At 41.4% G+C, this 21663-nt stretch overlaps 1 protein-coding gene across 3 annotated transcripts in view; it reads left to right on the top strand.

Moving 5' to 3' along the window:
- LOC306708631 (uncharacterized protein) overlaps nucleotides 1–21663 on the top strand; it is a 28940-nt gene that overhangs the window by 4806 nt on the left and 2471 nt on the right. The window contains exons 6-37 of one of the 3 annotated variants that reach the window (XM_079176505.1): nucleotides 321–394; nucleotides 712–858; nucleotides 1126–1286; nucleotides 1916–2075; nucleotides 2183–2377; nucleotides 5206–5365; nucleotides 5997–6067; nucleotides 6302–6522; nucleotides 6934–7117; nucleotides 7692–7895; nucleotides 8771–8921; nucleotides 9533–9573; nucleotides 9610–9639; nucleotides 9973–10077; nucleotides 10695–10936; nucleotides 11093–11273; nucleotides 11532–11726; nucleotides 12009–12159; nucleotides 12437–12552; nucleotides 13998–14144; nucleotides 14482–14632; nucleotides 14733–14905; nucleotides 15178–15313; nucleotides 15650–15775; nucleotides 16461–16498; nucleotides 16619–16736; nucleotides 16944–17056; nucleotides 17911–18088; nucleotides 19343–19587; nucleotides 19671–19809; nucleotides 19934–20085; nucleotides 21523–21637. In XM_079176505.1, coding sequence (XP_079032631.1) covers nucleotides 321–394; nucleotides 712–858; nucleotides 1126–1286; nucleotides 1916–2075; nucleotides 2183–2377; nucleotides 5206–5365; nucleotides 5997–6067; nucleotides 6302–6522; nucleotides 6934–7117; nucleotides 7692–7895; nucleotides 8771–8921; nucleotides 9533–9573; nucleotides 9610–9639; nucleotides 9973–10077; nucleotides 10695–10936; nucleotides 11093–11273; nucleotides 11532–11726; nucleotides 12009–12159; nucleotides 12437–12552; nucleotides 13998–14144; nucleotides 14482–14632; nucleotides 14733–14905; nucleotides 15178–15313; nucleotides 15650–15775; nucleotides 16461–16498; nucleotides 16619–16736; nucleotides 16944–17056; nucleotides 17911–18088; nucleotides 19343–19587; nucleotides 19671–19809; nucleotides 19934–20085; nucleotides 21523–21637 — 4620 coding nt within the window. Of the gene's footprint in view, nucleotides 1–320; nucleotides 395–711; nucleotides 859–1125; nucleotides 1287–1915; nucleotides 2076–2182; nucleotides 2378–5205; nucleotides 5366–5996; nucleotides 6068–6301; nucleotides 6523–6933; nucleotides 7118–7691; nucleotides 7896–8770; nucleotides 8922–9532; nucleotides 9640–9972; nucleotides 10078–10694; nucleotides 10937–11092; nucleotides 11274–11531; nucleotides 11727–12008; nucleotides 12160–12436; nucleotides 12553–13997; nucleotides 14145–14481; nucleotides 14633–14732; nucleotides 14906–15177; nucleotides 15314–15649; nucleotides 15776–16460; nucleotides 16499–16618; nucleotides 16737–16943; nucleotides 17057–17910; nucleotides 18089–19342; nucleotides 19588–19670; nucleotides 19810–19933; nucleotides 20086–21522; nucleotides 21638–21663 lie in introns of all 3 variants that reach the window. The other 2 variants (XM_079176504.1, XM_079176503.1) reach the window with 2 other exon arrangements.

Raw genomic sequence — 21663 nt, 5'->3', positions numbered from 1 at the left:
TGAATAAGTTTAAACTTTGACCAATTAGTGGTGCTACAGGAAAAGTCGGGGTATCACAAAAGTCTGTAGAATTCATCCTCATGGGGCCTTGAACGTCTGAAGCAAATTTCATAGCAATCCATCCCATAGTTGTTGAGATATTTTACTTGAAACAAAAAATGTCAACCTCATGATGGCGCAAGAGAAAAAGTCGGGTTCTTCCTCTGGGGATCATGAATGTCAGTATAGAACTGCATGACAATCCGTTCAACAGTATAGCATTTGAACTGCGTAACAAAAAACATGTTTTTACTCCGATATTCAATTTAAATTCTTCACAGAAAAAAATAACAAATTAAGAGCTGCAGTGACCGGAATGAAAGAAGTGAAGATATCAATCCCCAAACTGGACATTGTGAGTATCCATTTCAATCAATTTTTCAATTGTCTCTTATTGTATAAGTAAAAACTGGTTCAAAGTATGAATTCAAACTTTCTTTATATTTACATTTTTGGCGATCGCATTTCTCTTCTGCCGAATAATGTCTGATGTGACAATGCTCATTCATAGCGTTGTTTTAACTTTGGCTTACGCAGTGAGACATTATAAATGACAAGAACAAACTTTATTTTCCTTTTATAACAAAGTATAATCTTTTGTGGAACAACCGCCACAATATTGTCAATGTTGTTTATCGTTGTTTATGTTTTTTTTTTTTTTCTTTGTCCTAGGAAAAGTTTAAGGTTCCAGTCCACGTTTCCCATTTATCGTCAGAGAGCAACTCTGTCAGGTCGCCGGTGAAAGATCGGTCTGTCCAAGACGACACGAACCAGTGTCGAACATCCTCAACATCCACAGACAAGCCTAGCTATGCAAAGGTAAGGGAATACAGAGAATGTGCTGTTCATCAAGTGAACCCTGCATTTATAAATGTATTAAGTCACGTTATATGGATGAGCGGAGTACATGGCGTCTAAAATTTGAAAGGATTATCAAACATTCTTTGAAGCTTCATTCAGAGCTGGTACGAGCAGGTCAAAAGTCGCATCATTTCCTCTGTACAATGAGAATTTTACATAAATATAAAGTTATATTCACTTTACTTCAAGGGATGCATGTTCTCCATCTTCTCTCTCGCATATCAGGCGACGCAGATGAACTGCTCCCACTGCAAGAAGAGCATGATGAAGGGCCAAACGGCTTACCAGAAGAAGGGATTCACAGACGTCTTCTGCTCCAAAAACTGCCTTTTCGAAAAGTTTCCCATCAACAAACCAGTCACCAAGACGTGCCATCTCTGTTTCAAGTGAGTCTGTGAAAAACACCACGTTATTCTTTAGTTGTAAGCAAGTTATATCCGGATAAACAAGAAGGCAATCCAGGCACTCCAAAATGTTTGCGGAAGGAAATATTAAATAGCCTTCATTATAGTGGCGGAATCATTCAAAGTGCCAACATGTTTCCACCAAAGTAGGTCTTTGTCACGGCATTTAACAAACTAACAAATGTATATTATAAACAACCAATGGGAGGCAATCACATGACCCGGATAATGACATGACAGGTGAAACAAATTGAAAATTGTGAAAACACTAAATATCAGGAAAATAGATTGCACCATTTTTTTTTTAATCTGTAATAACTACCCATAGATTTTAAACATAGGCTGTAAGAAAAAGACAGGAAACATGTGAGCGCTATATCCTCATGATCGTCAATACATGAGGCCTCTTTTAATAATTTAGCCACTATAATAAAAGCTTTTTCATATTTTCTTCCTTTTTTTGGCGTGCCTGGATTGCCTTCCTGTTTGTCCTGAATTTTCGTTTCAAAGAGCACCCGACACATTGTGATCTACACAAAGCGGCCCGTTATCTCTCTCTCTCTTTTAGGAAGTAAATAATGTTGTTTACATTTTTGAACGTGTTCTGTCAGGGCGATATCGCAGCCTCTGGACCTCATCATGGCTGCAGTGGACACTAAGGGGACCATGAAGGACTTCTGCAGTCCGACCTGCCTGCTATCCTTTAAGTCCATCACAGTGTCCACCCAAACGCCACAACGGCTCTGCAGCATGTGCAACAAAGTCTGCACTGTAAGCAAAAAACAACAGACACATTTTTCTTCTTTACCAAAAACTTGTTAATTTAAGCTGTAAACCAGTCGTCGTACTCGCTGCTCTTTCATCATCGTCTTCCACAGAACACGTGCCAGTTGACTCTGAACAAGGCCTTCCACACATTCTGCAGCGACTCCTGCTTGGATGATTTCCGCAGGGCAAACGTCGCCGTCTGCGAGCACTGCAGCAACACCTTTTGCCACAAACCGCTGAAGCTGAAGCTTGATGAGGAGGCCAAAACCCTCTGCAGTCAGGAATGTCTGGACGAGCTCAAAGAGGTGATTGAAATCTAAAAATGATGGTCACTTAGAGTGTCACAGACAGAAAACAGTACAGCTTGGTTAATGCAACTCAATTCGCAACTCAATTCAGTTTTGTTCCACTTAAGTTTATTGCTTAAATCCCCAACAATGTACCAGACATTGAAAACTGGTAATATGTATAACAATGTAGATGAAATATTAATATATTATAATAACAAGCACAATAAGAAAATGGGAATGAGGTTGAATATTCTTAAAAGATAAAGCTTGGGTTATCTGTATTTATGTTCTTGTCAACATAATTCCCTAAAAAAAGACCAAAACCATGTCTGTTTGTAGCTACATTGTAGTAACTGGGGTGGAACTAAACAGTGCATTTCTTAGGGACTATTTTCAGCCACAGATTAATGCACATTTAGGCCTATTTGTGGCACCAAGGGCCGTCACGCCAGCTGCTGTTCAGAATCTGCTGCACATCTGTTTGTGGAATTACGGTATAGGTGCTGAGCGCAGCAAAATAAAATAGTTGTTTAGATCGTCACCTCTGCTGTTAATATCTATTGCAAAACAGACTCCGTCAATATGAACTGTTAAAGTATTTCCCTGAGCGCTTTGCTCAAAATTCCAATTAATCACTACTAAGAAGGTCATTGACCAACTTTTTGAGTTGTTTTTTTTTAGATAAAGAATTAAAATACAATCTGTGTATATAACTGAACTTCACCAGAATAGTATAGAAATTCCAAAGATACATATGAGATTATCTAAGAGTCTCCATTGCAGAGAGCAGACGTTTGATTTTCAGCTATAAAACAACGTACTTTGTGCCTTTCATGGTCCGTTAATACAACAAAGAACTAACACTGCATGTTCTTCATCAAAAATGTTTGTGATGTGTTACTCTAACAAAATAATTAGAGTAGAAGAAAATAAAATAAACTATAAAAGAGCATATGGAGACAAACATGACAAGATAAAGTGACATAGCAGCATAGTCAGCAGGTCCATGTGTACAGGGAATGATGGCAAAGTTTGTCGGTACTAATATATAGAAATGTGATATAAATATAATACACAGAATATGATGCAAAAACGAATTAACCCAACATATTAAAATAATACGGTAAATTATGATAGTATGGGATACGTATGGAAGCCCATTTTTCATACTGTCCAGTCTCTGTTTCTGTGGTCAGAGACAGAATCGGAGACGGTACCAACGACATCCGCATCCGTGCAACAGGTAACGGTGATGACATGGACAACTCTGTCTGAGCAACTGGCAGCATGTCGCGAATGAGCGTTTAGGCTCACAACATGTAAACATTACATTACATTACATTACAGTCATTTAGCAGATGCTTTTATCCAAAGCGACTTACAAGTGTATTCAACATAGGTATTCAAGAGAACTACTAGTCACCAGAAGTCTTAAGTGCATCTCCTTTTTTAAACAAGTATCTAAGAGCATAAACCTGAGCAAGAGTACAGAAACAAACTAATACGAATACAATCAGTGCAACAAACTAGTATTAATACAATAAGTGCTGAGTGGAAGGCTCAGGGTAGCACTTCTTGAAGAGGTGAGTTTTCAGCCTGATGAAAGATGGGCAGCAACTCTGCTGTCCTGACATCAGTGGGGAGTTCATTCCACCACTGTGGGGCCAGGAGAGAAAAAAGCCGTGACCGGGTTGATCGGCCGCAGGGACCTCTGAGCGACGGGGGAACCAGTCACCCCGAGGCAGCAGAGCGAAGTGGTCGGGCGGGGGTGTAGGGCTTGACCATGGCCTGGAGATAGGCAGGAGCTGTTCCTTTCACTGCCCTGTAGGCTAGCACCAGAGTCTTAAACTGGATGCGAGCTCTTACAGGGAGCCAGTGTAGAGCACGGAGAAGCGAAGTTGTGTGGGAGAACTTGGGGCGATCGAACACCAGGCGAGCTGCAGCTTTCTGGACAAGCTCCAGAGGTCTGATGGCCGACGCCGGGGATCCGGCAAGTAGAGAGTTGCAGTAGTAAACGTTACCATTACATTTCATACCATGCGTACATTTACTTAAGTACTCTACTAAAGTACAATTTTAAGGTAGGCTACTTGTACTTGAGTATTTCCATTTTACTTCTACTTAATACTTCTATTCAACTTACGTTCAGAGTCACATTCTGTACATTCTACTGCGCTACATATACTTTATAAGCTACATTGCAGATTTGGACAATATATAAATGTTAATGTATTAAATTGCATGAAGTTAAGCTTTTATTGATCCCTTGGAGAAGTGTATATAATAAAACATTTGCCATATTTACTAACTGCCACATTAGGGCATCACTTATTATATTTCAATATTATAATTATATATATATTATAACGAGTACAATAACGAGTATATTTTGATGCTAATACTTTTGTATTTTTACTTCAGTTACATTTTTTAATTCAAGACTTTTACTTGTTGCAGAGTATTTCTACAGTATTGAATACTTCTTCTGGCACTGCATTTCATTTTTCTTTCGGGTCAATGCTACATAAACACGTCTGTGTTTAGTCTTCGCCTGTCACAGAGATAACCCTGTGATGAAAAAGATGTCACTCTTATTAAACTACACTGGTTGTATTCACTGTAATGGAGGAACATGTCAACCAGTGGGCAAAAATGGAGTTTGTGGCGCAGAGGAATAAGCCATATTAGACTTTAACTACACAAGCTTTGCTTTGTGAGGATAAATCCATTGTTGGTTTTGGTCTTTTAATGGGTTTATTGACAATAACACAAATATTTTGTCCTCATTACTTGAAAACTGCAATATCCCTGACATTCTGTTTCCTTTCTCTGTTGTTGTGCAGAAAATCAAGACGTCCCACCAGTGCACCATGTGCCAAACGTCTCTGCCTGTTTCAGACATGTTTGATTTCCAAAGCGGCGAGAACACGGTGGAGCTCTTCTGCACCCGCACCTGTGTGACGTCCTACTCACTGCGGCCCACGGGTGTAGACGTTCTTCAAGGTACCGGACAAAACGTTTTTTTTTTTATCTTGGTCTCCGTCCTACTCGTTTCACTCCCCTCTGTCCTCCTCGTTAGTGGGTACTAAAACACACAAGAGGCTGTGCTGCTGCTGGTATATAAATGAACATCATACCGACTACCACCGGTTATGTCTTCCCACCCTTCCGGCTACAGAAGCGGCTACACTGCCTTATTGTTTATTCTATTTACAGGCATTCATCATGCAATCTGATAGGCCTCAAAATAGATGCTGATGTCTGACACAGCTAAGAGAAAATGTTTCCTTGGCTTGTAACACTTAGTCCCTTTTATTTGGCATTTACTTATTTAATGATTTAATAAAATGTTTCTATCACACTATAATGTAGTTGTAAGCAGATTTAAGTGTTTATTAATGCATTTATACACGGTTGTAATTATATCAAATGTCTTCACAGGACAGGTTACAGTTGTTGACAAATACTTTACATTGATGAACACTTAAAGTGTCCTAATATGTGCTTACAACTGTATTATAGTGTGTTAGAAACCTTTGTTAAATGTTTATGTAGTGCTTATGAATGCTACATAATGGGGCGTTAAAGTAGTAGTTTACCTAAACCTGAACACGTTTCTGATTTCTCTCTTCAGCAGAGAGAGAAATCGCACACCAGCCAAAGAAGAAGATAAGAGCCACGCCAACAATACAAATAGTGGCTGCTGTGAGTATTTCATACACTGAACTAATACACTGGAGTCTACGAGATATATATGTGCTCCACAGGAGAGCTACATGAAGCGGACATGGTATTTGCTTACTCGCGCTTTAAATGAGGCTTTCTTCTGGGTATTTACTTGACTAGTTTTGTCTCATTCGAGCCGAGCTGAGAAGCGACTCGTGCCAGTCCAGGTTGTGGCTTCTAATCCCTGCACTGTAACTGTGCATCGTCCCACAGGGGGCCGCCGCCAACAAAAACGATGCACTTGCCGACGTCATGCCGAAGCTCATCGTATCGGAGTCGTGGTTTATCTGTTGCAACTGTGGGAAGAGAATGCATAGAGGACAGACACTTTACCAGACGAAGAGCACACTGGAGGTTTTCTGCTCGGCCGAGTGCCTCTCGGAAAAGCATCACATCATCACGTCAGTCACCCAAAACTGCTACAACTGCTTCCAGTAAGTCCAGGATATTACGTGCTTCTCCATGTCTGTATGTCACCCGTCTCCTTTTTGTGAGACGATTGGTTGGTTTGTTTTTGTTTGGTGTGTGTGCATTTTTATCGAAAAGACAATCGACCCAAAATTCATTACATTCACATTATTTTATGAAGTTCAACAGTTATCATGAAAAAAATCTTGTTCCAGTTTCTCAATTTTGAGAGTTTGCTTTTCTTTGTTACGTGATCATAAACTGAACAACATGAGCATTGTGATCACCGATGTCCTTGTGTTTTTGGGACATTTTGTTTACATTTAGTACTGCAGGTCAAGCAGAGCTAACACCTTCAATTCTTCGCTCATTAAAACCACCCTGAATGTGAAAACTGACAAAAACTGTCCCTGAAGGTGAATCTCTCCTTCCCTCAGGATGATCATCCGGCCTCACAACATGATCCTGGCTCCGGTGGATGATTCAGGAACTATGAAGGAACTGTGCAGCGCCACCTGCCTCGCTTCCGTCAACTCCAAGAGGAACGCGGCCGCCCCCAAACACCCGCCTCCCGCTGCAGGACTTCGTACAGTGTGCCGGATGTGCGCCAAATTTTGTAATGTATGGAAAAAAGAAAAGACACTTTACTCTTGGTTTTTTTGGGGGGTTTTTTAAACTTAAAACAGCTCAGCACTCTTGGCAAACCTCACTCAAACAGCAGTAACTGGTTCATTTGTTGGACTATTTTCAGCTGTTTCAACTCTTTCACATGTTACATTAAGTATTTATTTTGCAGCAACAGTGTTCTGAAGTTCAGTGATTTATCCCAACATATGCAGATATACAGTATATGCAAACTTAAGACTTCCAAAATATATGTAGAATAATTATTTAAAATTGGATCAACTAGTTTCTGTTTCTTTATACTTTATATTAATGTTCTAAAGCATAATAGCCGGGTCTCTGGTCTGTTCTTCTTTGTTCTTCTTTGACTTTGCTCAAAGAGTCCCATAATTGTTCCTCCTGTAAGAAATAGATCTTTGGTGCAATGTCCCTGCATGAGCGTTATAAAGTAAGCCATTCTCATCGGTGAGATATTTAGAAAATATGAACATAGTGAATATCACCACTTGTTCATTAAATAATCCGTATTGCCACGATACAATCGATCCACATGCTCCTTTGTCGTCCTCAGTGCAAATTCAATCAGACCCTGGACGGCCGCACGCAAAAACTTTGCAGCGACGCCTGCTTCATCAGCTACCACCGGATCAACAACCTGCCGGTGTCCGTCTGTGACGTCTGCAGCTCCATCGGCATCGACGCGCGGTACAGGCTGAAGACGGAGGACGGCAGCAAGGCCATCTGCAGCGAAGACTGTCTGGTCAAGTTCAAGGAGGTGAAATCAAAACGTCACATCTACAACTTCCACATTAACACTGTACATGACCTCGCTTATTACTAAGCTATAGATACACCGCCAACATCCAAGCTGTGTGTGTGTGTGTGTGTGTGTGTGTGTGTGTGTGTGTGTGTGTGTGTGTGTGTGTGTGTGTGTGTGTGTGTGTGTGTGTGTGTGTGTGTGTGTGTGTGTGTGTGAGCAGCATGAGTCAGCCTGTCAACTATCGGACTTATTTCCTCACATTTTGCACACTTTAAGTTGTGCTGCAGTTTTGTAACTGCGGCACACCATCTCATCGTATAAAGAAATTGAAGTTCTTTTGATAGCTTTTTCAATGTTTTTCTGTGCAAGTCTGTTACTGTCTGTTGGCTTCTGTGAAGCCTGTTGGTTCTCAATAGTAAAACTCTGTGTGGTGACAGTAATTCATCTTCCATCCGTTTGTGTTTGGTCCTTGAATTTTAGGGCATTGGGTCTGGAAAGTCAATGTCCTTTGCTTCCGGCACAATTAATACGCAGCTGTACCAGCAAAGAAGACTACATCAACAATTGCACAATTAATGGCAAAATCCAGATAATAATAACCACCCCAATCTTCGTTTATGTGTTGCTTGGCAACCATTCTGCTAAATGTCGCTGAAGAACTACATTGCTTGGCTGAAGAATGATTATCATTAGATTATTTGTGTTTTTTTGTTTTGTTTCCTGTGTTTATATTATGAAACCTTGCCAGGTCTATGTGGTAAGTATTTCATAAAAGCGATAAGCTGTGACGGGCCGTGATTCTAGAACATGTAAGAGTCGTCGTTCATTAACTCACATCTGCTCCTGCACATCCTCACATTGTTTCTCTGCCCGTTTTTATATCTTGACAGAAAATCGAGACGCCTCTGCTGTGCCCCATGTGCCAGACGCCGCATCAGTTGTCAGACATGGTTGAAAATAAAAACAATGAGGGCGTGTTGGACTTCTTCTGTAGCAACAGATGTATGCTGGTACACAACGCTCAGTCCTCCACTGTGCCAGGTAAACGCACTCTTTCTTACACATCTGTAGCTCGTCCCTCCCACTTCCACTCTCTCCACTGCCTTTTATTTGTTGCTTTGGTACTTTTTCACAGAATTACTATATAGAATTATTATTATTATTATTATTATTATTATTATTATTATACTGTAGAATAATCAGAAACACGGGTGAAATACACTCTGGTTCAGGGGGAAAAAACACCAGGGGCAGACTTTACCATTATGCAACCTGGGCCTTATGGGACCCAACTGAAAGGACCCCAAAGGGCAATAAATTCAATACATTTTTTTTTTAAATAATTATGTTACTATTGTAACTCATTGTACACCCAACATTATTAATTCTGTCCCTGAAACAAGCACCCAGGTCAGGGTTACTCCTGATTAGAAGCATTGGTGAAATACACTTAGCGGTCGTATTAGTTGCTTGCTTTGTTCATAAAGTAGAGCATGGGTGTCATTAGAGGAGGCATTTTGCTGGTGGTAACTTTACTAGTGTCATAAGTAAACACAAGTTGTGGCTTACTCACGGTCACACCGGTGAAATAAACTCTGGTTGAATTCTGCTTCCAGTTGGCTATTTGACACATTTTGAACATGTCTTTATAGAAAGAAACAGCCCATCACCTGACGAGACTGACGTTAAAGAGGTGAAGCCATCACCTGACGAGACTGACGTTAAAGAGGTGAAGCCAGCTCTACCACATTTGGACTATGTGAGTATTATGTGTAATATTGCTCTCTGTAATAACGCTAAGACACTAAAATCAAGGCACGACTTTAACTCACAGCATGTACAAGGTTTCTACAATTTTTGCATTGATGTGTGTGTGATGTACAATATAGCAATAAGACTGATTGTATTGCTTATAAGTAATATCACTATAAAGTTAAACTACAGCAAACTATTCCCCCTCTAAGTGGGTTGCAGCGTGCACACTTAAGAAGGTAGATAACCTGAAGTAAACGCCAGTTAGAGTCGTCACATTTCAACAGACTTGTAAATGTTACACAGCTAATGTGTGTCTCTCTCTTCGCTCCTCATCAAGATAAAAGAAGAGCCCATTGATGAGGAGTACAACCAGAGTCTCCCATCCTCCATCTCCACAGAAGACATCAAAGATGAGCCGAAGGCAGGAGAGGATGTGGCGAAGGTAGGACACATGAAATGCTTTGTAGGAGACTACTTCTTTTATTTTAACAAGAAGCATAAAGCATGTATTCTCTGTATTCATCACTATGAGATAGATGTGTCAAATAATGTTCATTACATTCAAATCCCAGCAATGGATGTTACTTACAGTAGTAAGTAAAAGTATATTTGCAAAATGTACTTCAAGTATCAAAAGTAAAGAATACTCATGATGTTGTTTGTTACATATATATTATTAACTCCCTTTTTATTTAAAATAGAACTTTAAGGACTCAATCACAGTCCAGTTGACGAGTTGTTTTTCACTGAACATAACACCGTGTTTTAGAAGTGTTTTGAATGAAAAATAATTGAAAAAATAATATGCAAAGTCCTGTTCATGCCACCTTCATCAATGATTGACGTAACAGTGATATGAGTAGAAGGGCTGCCTCTCTCATTTTGGTCTTAGTCGACTAAGAATGTCTTTGGTCGAGGACGGCCCTAATGAATGGTGCTGCAGATGATGTCGTCACTGATGAGGAAGCCGGTAGAAGAGACGCGCGAGCAGACGTTTAGAAATCTGATGTACAGTAACTTGCTGACTGTGCGTCATCTCACTGCTCTGTTTTCTGACAGGAGGACTTGAAGATCAGCTCAGTCTTCTCCATGACGGGAGACTCGTCTACGTCCACGTCTCCAGCGCCCGCTGTCGACCACCTGGATTTGCTTGCGTCGTGCTCCAACTGCAAACGGGTCCTGATGGACGGAAAGACCGTTTACCAGAGGAAGGGCCACGCGGACATCTTCTGCTCCACTCCATGCCTTTTGAAATTTTACCAAATGCAACCAGTTAAGAAGACCTGCTACTTCTGCCTTCAGTGAGTCGCCCCGTGGTTTGATCTATTAGCTGATGAATGTCGTCTTTATTGAACCGATTCTAAATATCCTTCAGCTAAACTCATCTCCGCTGTGTCTACACATTTCTTCTGTGTCAAAGATTGCGTCCTTTGAACTGATCCTGTGCTTCCTGTCAGGGTGATCACACAGTCTCAGGACGTCATCCAGGCCCCGGTGGACAACGAGGGGACGATGAAGGACTTCTGCAGCCAGACCTGCCTGTCCTCCTCCAACTACAAGAGAATCGTGTCCACCAAAATACCCCTCGTGCCAGTCGCGTCACAGTCACAATGCAGCATGTGCAGCAGATATTGCATTGTAAGAGATCAAATTATGTTTCTGTGTTGTATTCATGAAGAACACTGCCTGCTAGAAGTATCTAAACTGTGTGTCTTTTAAAATTCCTACGGTTTTCTGGTAATGGCCACGTTCTGATTATAGGAAACAAATGTTTTTATATATACATAACATACAAAACAACAACGAAAGTCTTCATCTCACCTAAAAACATATCAAATCAAAGGTTTACATGAATTGACGTGAGTGTGAATCCTCCTCCTGTTCATCCACCCGCAGAGCAAACACGAGATCATAAAGCAGGACGTCGTCACCAAGATCTGCAGCGACCCCTGTTTTCTCCGCTTCTGCAACATGAACAACGTGTCCGTCTGTGAGAACTGTCGCTCCTGCTGCGGCGCGCCTCTTGTGCTCAAAATGGACGACGGCAGCAAAAAACTCTGCAATGCAGAGTGTCTGGTCCAATTCAAACAGGTAAAAACATCTCAAAACACCGATCAAACATCTAAAGTATTTAAAAAATAAATATAAGGATATAAAGAATTCATTTCTGGTTGCAGTTTCTATGTTCTTTAAGTAAAAGGCAGGGATAAGATAGGGTGAAATAAAAATGTTCTTTAAGGTCTACACTTTGAAAAACACAAACAAAAGTGAAATAAATCAAAAGGAGGAAATCTCCACCGCTCTGAGGTTTCATGGAGTCTGTGAATTGACTGAATATTTTCTCTGTGCTGTTTTTTTTTCATTTCTTCGCAGAAAATCAAAACACTGCAGCCGTGTGCCATGTGCCGCACCTCCCATTTAATGTCATATATGTTTGAAAACAAAAACAACGAGGACGTCGTGGAGCTCTTCTGCACCAGCAGCTGTGTGATGGCATCCAAGATCCAGGACATCAACGCGTCAGGTACTGGACTTTAACTTTGACAACACAGCTGCTCTTTGTCTCTCTCTTGCCGTCTTTCATATTCATTCCAGCTCAATGAATCGGGTTACGATGTCTTTTCTGCTAATGTGCCATTGAGTCACCTTGAACAACTTTAAATGTCAAGGGAGCTAAAAGTTTAGTGCAGTGGAGTTGGTCGACAGGATTGATCTACTCTCATGAAACCTCACAGCCTTGTTGATGTTCATTACATACATGTGATATCAGTAATTGCTTATATCCTAATTTCTTTTCTCAGGTGCTCTATTGGATTGTGACCAATGTGGTAAGACTACATTACCAGCCTGCCACCTCGCCATGTCCAATGCCTCCATCAGAAACTTTTGCACTCTAACTTGTGCCATGTCTTTTAAGGTAAATACAACCTACGACATGTACAATGTTCAGAACTCTTAATCCTAGCTCGGGTTTTCTGCAGAATTTAGAGGATGTACAACCAACCATACAGTGTCCTCTGTGCCTTCTCTCCTGAAGTAACAACTCTGAAGACTTTAGGAGAAGAAGGGATACATCAGAGAGTCTCTGTTAGTTAGGGTGGAGATGTTTTGTAGCATTTTCTGCTGAAAGGAATGTACCTCTGGAGAGTCCCATACTCTTAATACATGAAAGGGCCCAATGTGCAATCTACAGCAGTTCCTTTTGAGACAATCACACACACACAGTCTCACCAATGATCTGAACATGTATTAATCCACAGACACCAATAGAATGCACTGTTTACTCCTGTTTCAGTTACATTCAGACACAACTACAGTGCTCCACTGTTGCATGCTTAAAAATACTTTAAGAAATGAAATTATAGATTTGTGGCATGTTTTTAAAAGCTAAATGATTTCATTAATAAGCAATTACATTTGGGCTGAAAGGCAGTCTGACAGTAATGAGAGACGGACGAACACCGTTTGTTTTGGTCTTTGTAGACATTATAGAACATTACCCTTCTTTTAGTTAGTTTAAATTCATCCTGTGGGGCTCACCTCGGATGATGAATGGCATTTCGTAGTGCAAAGGAGAAAGAAATACCAAAATAAGAAAAAAAGTGGGAATAAATGATAGAGACTTTAAATCAAATCACTGCTGCTTAGATTAGATTAAAGAGACCGAAAACAACAGATTAATTAGGGGTGGGAATCCCCAGAGACCCCACTATACGATATTATCAGTACAATATTATACGTTACTTAAGTCACGATACACTCTTATTGCGATTTTAAACATTTTGCAGAGTGTGCTGAGTATTCCATAACGTGTATTGCGATTTATTACCTTTTTTCTGCTCCAGATTTTGTCTGTTTTTCACTCTGTTAATCTCACTTCAAACATTTTATAGCAGCCAAATGCAAAGCAGATAGACTGAGAAACACAACATCTTTGTTATGACCAACTTCCTGCCAGTCCCGCTGACTTTACCCATGAAACACTCCTCACCACCTAGTGGGCTGAAAAAGCAATTGTTACCAAAATGTAAATTTGTATTTGCAATAATAATAGTTAATGTAGTTAAAGATATTTAACGATACTTGGAGTCTGTGTACCTATACAATATTGCCTGGCCAAATTTCGCGATACTATGATTTATGGATTCTTACCCCACCCCTAAGATTCATGCTGGTCAGCCATTGACTGGTGACCCTCTTGACCAATGTCAGCTGTGGTCGGCTCCAGCCACCCTACAACGCTTTCAAAAAAAGTGCTGATGTAGCTTATTCCTCTGTGCAAAGACCTTTTAATTGTTACCCAAAAATGATTAAAAGCATATTATACCAGTTTAAAACCTTTTGTATGTTTTTGTGCCACAGGAGAGCCAGAAAGACACGGACGCATCCACAAACTCAACAGGAGCCGCTGACCAAAGCCAATGTGACTTCCTTAAACCACCGGAGAAGCTGCCATGCGCCCAGTGTCGGCGCATTATTAAAACTATGCCCAAAGTCATCCAGAAAGAGGTGTGTGGGTACAGTTATCTTTTTTATTTATAATTTATTTTATCTAACATTTGAAGTGGCAGGTTTGTGAACTAGCTGGGAACTGTCTTTTTGTTCTGTTAAGCTTTCTTCAACCATTACTGTGGAAGTACCTTTGAGTGATTCTTGTAAATCCCAGTTGAGCCAGTGGCTTGAATCTCATGTTTTGTCCAGTTTTTTTTATGATGAGAGTGTTGACCTGCCTTTATTGCTGTAAACCTCTGTATAAACTTTGATATCTTAAAATCAGTCATGTACACTATGACATTTGTGTGTTTATTAAAATACACTGTCTTTGTGTGTGTGTGTGTGTGCACAGGGCAAAATCAATTTTGTGTGTAGCTTGGCCTGTTCTCAAGAGTTTAACACGGCCAACAACATCACCGGCAAATGTGAACATTGCAAGTATGAAAGGATCATCAGAGAAGTCAAGAAGGTCGACGGCGAAGTATGCTACTTCTGCAGTGACGGTAAGAGGACCCACCGGACCGTGTAGCCTATATCTGTCTTGCAATATTCAGATATAGAGCAATGACAAAGACTCCCCGAGCCTCCTTTCTCTCCTCCCAGGCTGCAAGATGCTCTTTCGAGACGAGCTGGGAAAGCAGTGGGGGGAACTCTGTGGCTCGTGTGCTTACTGCTTCTCCATCTCCAAGACGCTGGTGACGGCAAAGTATGAAAGCACCAACAAGAAGTTCTGCTCGGAAGACTGCAGCACAAACTACAATATGCTCCTCTGCTGCGTAAGTAGTGCTGTGAGTTGCACAAATCTGTGAGAATGCACACATTTCCTGCCCGTTTGTGGACAATTTTCCTTTTCTGTGTTGTTTTATGTTTTTATTCGCTCAGGTTAAGTGATGCAGTGTTCAGATTAGATCATGTCAATCATGCTGTCAACCTGCATATATGAAAGCCTCAAATCTGAAGTTGTTTGATCCTAAATAAGATCTTACAATTGATGAAAGCAATGAGTCCCTCTTTACTGACGACACATTTCCTCTTTGCGTTCTCTCAGGTTGCTCAGTGTGACACCTGCGGTCGCCATCGTAAACTGAGGCATAGTCTTCCCGTGATGGGAGAGGTCAAACACTTCTGTGACCGGAGTTGTCTCCTCCATTTCTGCAATAAAAAGGTCCAGATGTTCAACACTGGTATGTATTGTTTGTGCCATTTGATGTTTCTTTCATGAGCCAAACTTGATACATCATAAAACTTTAGGTGTCTTGTTGTCTTATCCAGTACCACATCCAGCAGTTACAGTTATGGATGTAAGTCCAATATTCTCTGTCTTTTAACTCTGTTTTTGGTCTCCACCAACTCCTGAGGGAAATATTTGTCTAAATGCTCCAGTATGTTCACCAGCTAGTCTCCTACTGTGTCTGTCTGAGCTGCTAGTGTGCAGTAACCCAAGTAGACCCAAGTGTAAGATGTTGTGAGATCGATCACTAACAGCCCCTGGTGACTCCTTCTTGGTCTCCTTCCTGCAGTCTCTTCACCTCCTAGATCTTCAGAGACCGTTGAGTCCTCCCCCGTCATCGCTAACGTCATCTCGCTTGCCAGCGCTTTGGCTAGGCAGCCCGGTGCCTCTGACAGCTCTACACAGCACGGTACATGTATGCACTTACTGGAGAAAAGCTATTGATCGTGGTAAATGAAGATGCTTCATATACTTTGCCTACATCCACGCTCATTTGTTTGTGTTTTGAAATGGGGTTTTAAGAACCAAAACAATATCGTTATAGCACGGATTTAAGAAAGAATCTCCGTCCTCGCTAACACGCCTGAAAACGCACATCACATGACCGTTCACATGCACTGGGCATACACGCGCCATTATACAGGAAGCGGATTGTCTGCTGTGCAGTTTGTTGATTAGTTGCAGAAAAAAACTACGGAGAGAGAGAACAGAAAGAACAACGTGGTGAAAAGTTTGTCCAGAGATTTCTTCACTTGGATCGACGACGAGGTGCAACTGTTCCGCCTGTTATCCGTGTTGACCACAGGTTTTTGTTTCTTTTCTGGAAAATGGTCACGTGGTAGGAGCGTGGCGAATCAGGGAACTGCGAGCATACATGGACATCTGCGTCCGCGTTTTCAAAAGTCACCACTTCCACCCTTTCAGATGAAAACGCAATCCTGAAGTTTTAAAACTCTTGTTGGGGTTTATAAAACGCCAGAGTAGTGTGGACAAAAGTGGCAAAAGTTTAGCATTTTAAAAAGAAAACATAGTGTGGATGTAGCCTTAGTTGCTGCGGACGTCTTTGTCTTTCTGACTCGAGCTCTGTCATATCTCCACAGTCTCTGTTCCTGACATTCACACAAAGGTCGTTGGACATGTAAGTTTCCCTCCAAAAACATAGTCCTCCACACGGTTATCATCCTTCTGTTGGCTTTATTAAAAACCAGCTCCTGTCCTCTGAAGCACATATTGTGATCATTATTTGTCTGTTCTTCAGGCCAGTGTTCAGACCGTCCCCAGGGAGCTGAAGAACAAAGCCGTGCTCTGCACACCGTTGGTCCACAACAAAGGAGTCTCCTGTACGACACAGACTGTCGACTCAGAGTCACAGACAGGTAAGAATCACGACCAGGATTTTTAAATGCTCGGCCAAATTGAGCTTTTTTGCGAAGCAGTGAAATTCTCCAGGTGCACCCTGTGACCACGTGGTGCGTTTTGTATATTTTACCATGATGGACAGTGCTGATTAGTTGATATTTGGCAAATGTACACGTGTACCCTCTTTCCTGAATTAAGAGCTGTCCTTTTTCTGTTGTGTGAAGATAACTTCGTGCCTAAAGTCATAGTCCTGCCGGTCCCGGTGCCGGTATACGTTCCTCTGCCTATGAACATGTACAGCCAGTACACACCAAAGCCCCTGTGCCTGCCTCTACCGGTATGTAAAAACACCTCTCACCGACCTCGATCACATACAAATATCAGTAAGTTGCTCTGCAAGAGAAACCGTCTCATCCTTTAAATGTATGGATTTTCTGAAATGGTGTGGTTGCAGCTTGCAGCCAACTGAATTTCCCCTCCGCTCATGCCTTCCTCCCCAAGACTGTGGTAACATGAGCCTCCAAGTGCAAAACCGTGGTAACGCCGTTCGCCTCGCTAAGAGGCCATCCATACCATAATAACACTAATTAAGAATGACCAACGGGAGTCAGACGGCGGCTGACAGCACCACTGTTTTGCACTCTGCGGCTCAGATTAGTCGTTTCACAAGCGTATCAGAGAACTACGGTGGCCTTTAAGTAACTCATAAAGACTAAAGGCTCTCTAGTGTTGTTTTTAGTGTTTGGTTTGTCCGTTCGGGGCTACTGTAGAAATACAGCAGTGCAACATGGCGGACTCCCTATGGAGATATGAAGGGCTCATTCTAAGAAAACACAATGACTTTTTTTCAGGTGATTAAACACTAATGAAAACATAGTTGTGAATATTAAATTCCATTTCTGCTGCTAGATCCCCGAATTCCTGCACAATGTGCCTTTTAAAACTCAACTCTTGCCGTCTCTCTTTTCATCAGGTGTGAGATGATTGTTTTGGTTCTGGTTTAATTCACACTGATTCATCTTTTCTGTTAAACACCAACATCTGGTGAAAACCTGATGTATCTCCTTATATCCCCTTGACTGTAGGTTCAGATTTGTACTGTATAAGCAAATATTAAATGTCCCGAAAATAACTGCATGTTGGTGTTTAAAAAAATAAATGTACACACTCCCCAAACTGTCCCTGCCACAGCTGCCTGTGCCCGTGTTTCTTCCCATCCCGACTGTGAAGTCAGCGAAGGAGGAGATCCTGCCGGACCTGCTGGAGGGAGAGCTCGGTTTCAAGTCTGAGAAGGAAGATGAGAGGAAGGAGAGAGAGGACGGAGTGGTGACAGAAAAGGGACAAAGACAAGAAAGCCTCACTCCATCGGGTAAGACATGATGAACATGAGGGGAAGGACTCTATGAACTAAAAGCAATGGCTGAATCAAGAGAGCTTTATGTTCAAGCTCTTTATTTAATCCTTGTGTCATACAAGAGTTACAGCAGGTTTTAGAGTTTTGATTTAAAAAATTTTAATATTGTATCTGATTTATTTAGAAGGGACCATGTACAACATTAAACATGTTGCACAGTTGATATTTTATAACACATTTAGCTTCAAGCTCATTTTTATCTGCAGGCCACAATTACAAACGTACACACATCAACACATAATGCTAAATATACAGGAAGAACATATGAATGTTTGCATCACATTATCACCAGCACATAAGAATGTATCGGTTCAAATAGTGTGAACTTCATCTACACCTACGTGCAGCATGTTTCCCAAGTTATTCACTGTTTCTAGTACGAAGCATCTCTGTGTGAGAGGACTGGGGGAGGTTGTGCCTGCTCCTACTCTTCTTCTCCCAGTAAATATTGGTTAGTTTTTGTAACGTAATGTTGCTGCCATTTAAGCCAGGGCTTCCTTGAAATTTAGATATAGATCCCAAGACGCAATAAAATCCTATGAAATCCTATTTAAAAAAAAAAAAGTATTTCTCTATTCTCAGTGGCGCCAAGTTAAACAAAAAAAATAGAAATGCTCCAGTTACATAAATATAATTTGTAGGCTTGCTGCCCTTTTTATTTCTCAGAAACTTGCCAATTTCAAAAATACATTGTACACTTTAAAACTGGTATTTTGTGTGATTTCATTTTTTATTTTCAACAAATCACACACACTACCCCATGACACCGTGTCCTAACTGGCCGCGACCGCCACAATGGACGAGGAACATCTGATTGGTGCAGTTAAAATGAGTTCTCTTTAGGATACCTCCTTATTACATTTACAAAACCTGAATTGAAGCGTCCTCCATGGCCGAGCTGTAACGGGTAGTTAGCTCAGTGGTGCTAGCGCTATCGGTTAGCTGTAAACTATGAACGCGAGCATCTCGTCCATTAGTAGATATCGGTCGACATTGATCGACTTACAAAACAGTCTAGATTTATAAAGAGCACTACAGGCAAGAGGGAAAACATGTTATTTTGTAAATGTGACAATTTTACAAAAGAATAGATTTATAAATCAGCCCCCTCCCTGATTAGATGTTAAAACAAAAACATACAAACTCTTTGGCTCTTATAAATAACTAAATATATATCTCTAACTTATATCTATATATCTTTATTTCCAGACCACAGCAGTAACTGTAGCAATGACTTGGATTCAGATCATCAGGCCACTTTCAACACTCAGGACGACTCTTCCTCTGACACCAGCTTTGGGTCGCTCAGCCGACCACACAGCCACCAAAAAACACCTCCAGCTTCTCCTCCTCCTCCTCTGGAGATGAGAGGGGATCCCCAGAGATCACTGGGCCCCGAACCGGCCCCTCCGCCGTCACAACAAACTGCGGGGAAAGTCCACAACAAGAACAAGGTAACAAACCACCCGGGGACTGAGTTTAGAAGCTGTGGTGTCAACCTTCTGTGGCGTCATCTTGTCTGTCCTCTTCATCAAAGGGTCGTAAACTGCAGCAGTCATCCAGAGCGGCTACAGAGGAGATGTCCAGGAAGCACCCGAAACTGAAGAGTCAATGTGGAACTGACTCCTGGAAGAGGTGGATTCAGTGGAGAGAAACACAAACCAACCTTGTTTCTTGTATGTTCTTCTTTCTTTTTTATTTCCAGTCATTTACGTGTATGTTTTTACCAGAACAAAGCTGAACAAATGCAGGTTCAAACGGATGTTGAACCCTTTTCTCCCGACTGGTTCCATCTTTTAGCTCCAGCTCTGATGTTAAACGAGGACGTTCTTCGCTGCTCTGTGAGCGAGCTGAGCGACAGCCTCTGTTGTTTCATCGCTGAAGTGAAGCGACCCGATGGAGAGCCCTACTCCCCCGACAGCCTGTTCTACCTCTGTCTCAGCATTCAACAGGCAAGACGAGCAACACTGTACTCACACACACACACACACACACACACACACACACACACACACACACACACACACACACACACACACACACACACACACACACACACACACACACACACACACACACACACACACACACACACACACACATTTACAGTACACTAGCTATGACTGGCTGTGTCAGGGTGATGTTTCTCTCCCACACCAGACATCTGTCTTAACATATGAATTCTTGCCTTTTAGATCTTTTTGGTTTATGTCCTTTTTTTTTTTTGTTGTTGATGAAATCTTGTTAAACTCTGAAATATGACTTGTTCATGTATCCTTTTTTTAATACATTTTGTTTACAAAATTGTGTAAGAGGCTAAATAATCATCATGTGCCTCAATTCGTAACACACAATATACAAACATTTCTCAGTACAAATAGCTTTTTCTTAAAAATATAATTGCAACAGTTTTTCTTTATTGTCAATCACATTTTACGATTGGGCATTATTTGTGCTTTTGCAATATGAATATTGGGACACTAAATATTAATTTCCCCAAATTCCCCAATTCCTTGTAGAGTCATTGTGTTGAACAAGGGACTGATTTGAGTCACAGCTGTACAGCACCAGCGCCCTCTGTAGGAAACGTTTACACAGCATTCATGCCCCCTTTACTGACCGCAGGATCTTTCCCCAGTGACGAGGAACCTTTTGAGGAACTCGTAGCGTTTTGATCACAGGGACCATTACGCTCAGGGGATACCCCTCAAAAAGGTCCTGGTCTGGGGGAAGAGTGCCTTCTGAAAGTGAAGGAACTTTGAGGGTGGGGTTTGCAGGGATGACCGTCGCTGATTGGTCAAAACACACACAGCGCCGCTGCTTCAGCTTATGCACAGCTTCGTTCATAAAACACGGACGTACTCTAGTATCGCTTTAGGACGAGGGGAGAGCGTTTCTCTTTGTTTGATAACATTCAAAGTGAGGTTCATCTTTTCCGTCAGCCTCCCGACTCATAAAAACAAAGACAAAGAGCAAAGGAGAGAGACAGCGCTTCGGTGTTATTTCCTGACGTTCTAAAGCACAAATAAATAAAAACACTCAACAGATGCTTTACTGTGGAGACGGACTCTCATTTTCCTCCTCTGCATTTCGTTCATATCATCCAACATACATCAGTAAATACTATGCAGCAGTAAACCCAGTGAGGCAAAACAAAATTATTTTATAGATGAAACGTCTCCAAGTCTCTAGATCGCTATGGAAACACAGTGGGCTGAAGGAAGCTTTTTTAGTTCCTTGAGAAGTGTCCTCCGGGAACTTCTAGGTGAAGCTTTTCATTCTCTTCTTCTGGTTTCTGCAAACCTCAGAGGATACACCTTCAGAAACCAGTGTATACGGTCACACAGTTTGTAGTTGTGTCTGACTGTTATTTCGTCGTTCCTCCTCAGTACCTGTTTGATAACGGCCGTCAGGAGAACATCTTCAGTGATCTGACCTACAACAAGTTCGCCACAAAGTTCACCAAGATCCTGAAGAGTTTCAATCCCTCCGTGGCAGCCGGCGGTGAGTCCTCCTGTCTTTTGTTATTG

Source organism: Pholis gunnellus (assembly GCF_910591455.1).
Source record: "Pholis gunnellus genome assembly, chromosome: 16".
NCBI classification, from domain to species: domain Eukaryota; kingdom Metazoa; phylum Chordata; class Actinopteri; order Perciformes; family Pholidae; genus Pholis; species Pholis gunnellus.
Note: the sequence above shows the minus strand (reverse complement) of the source record. Positions and strands in the feature narration are given on the sequence as shown.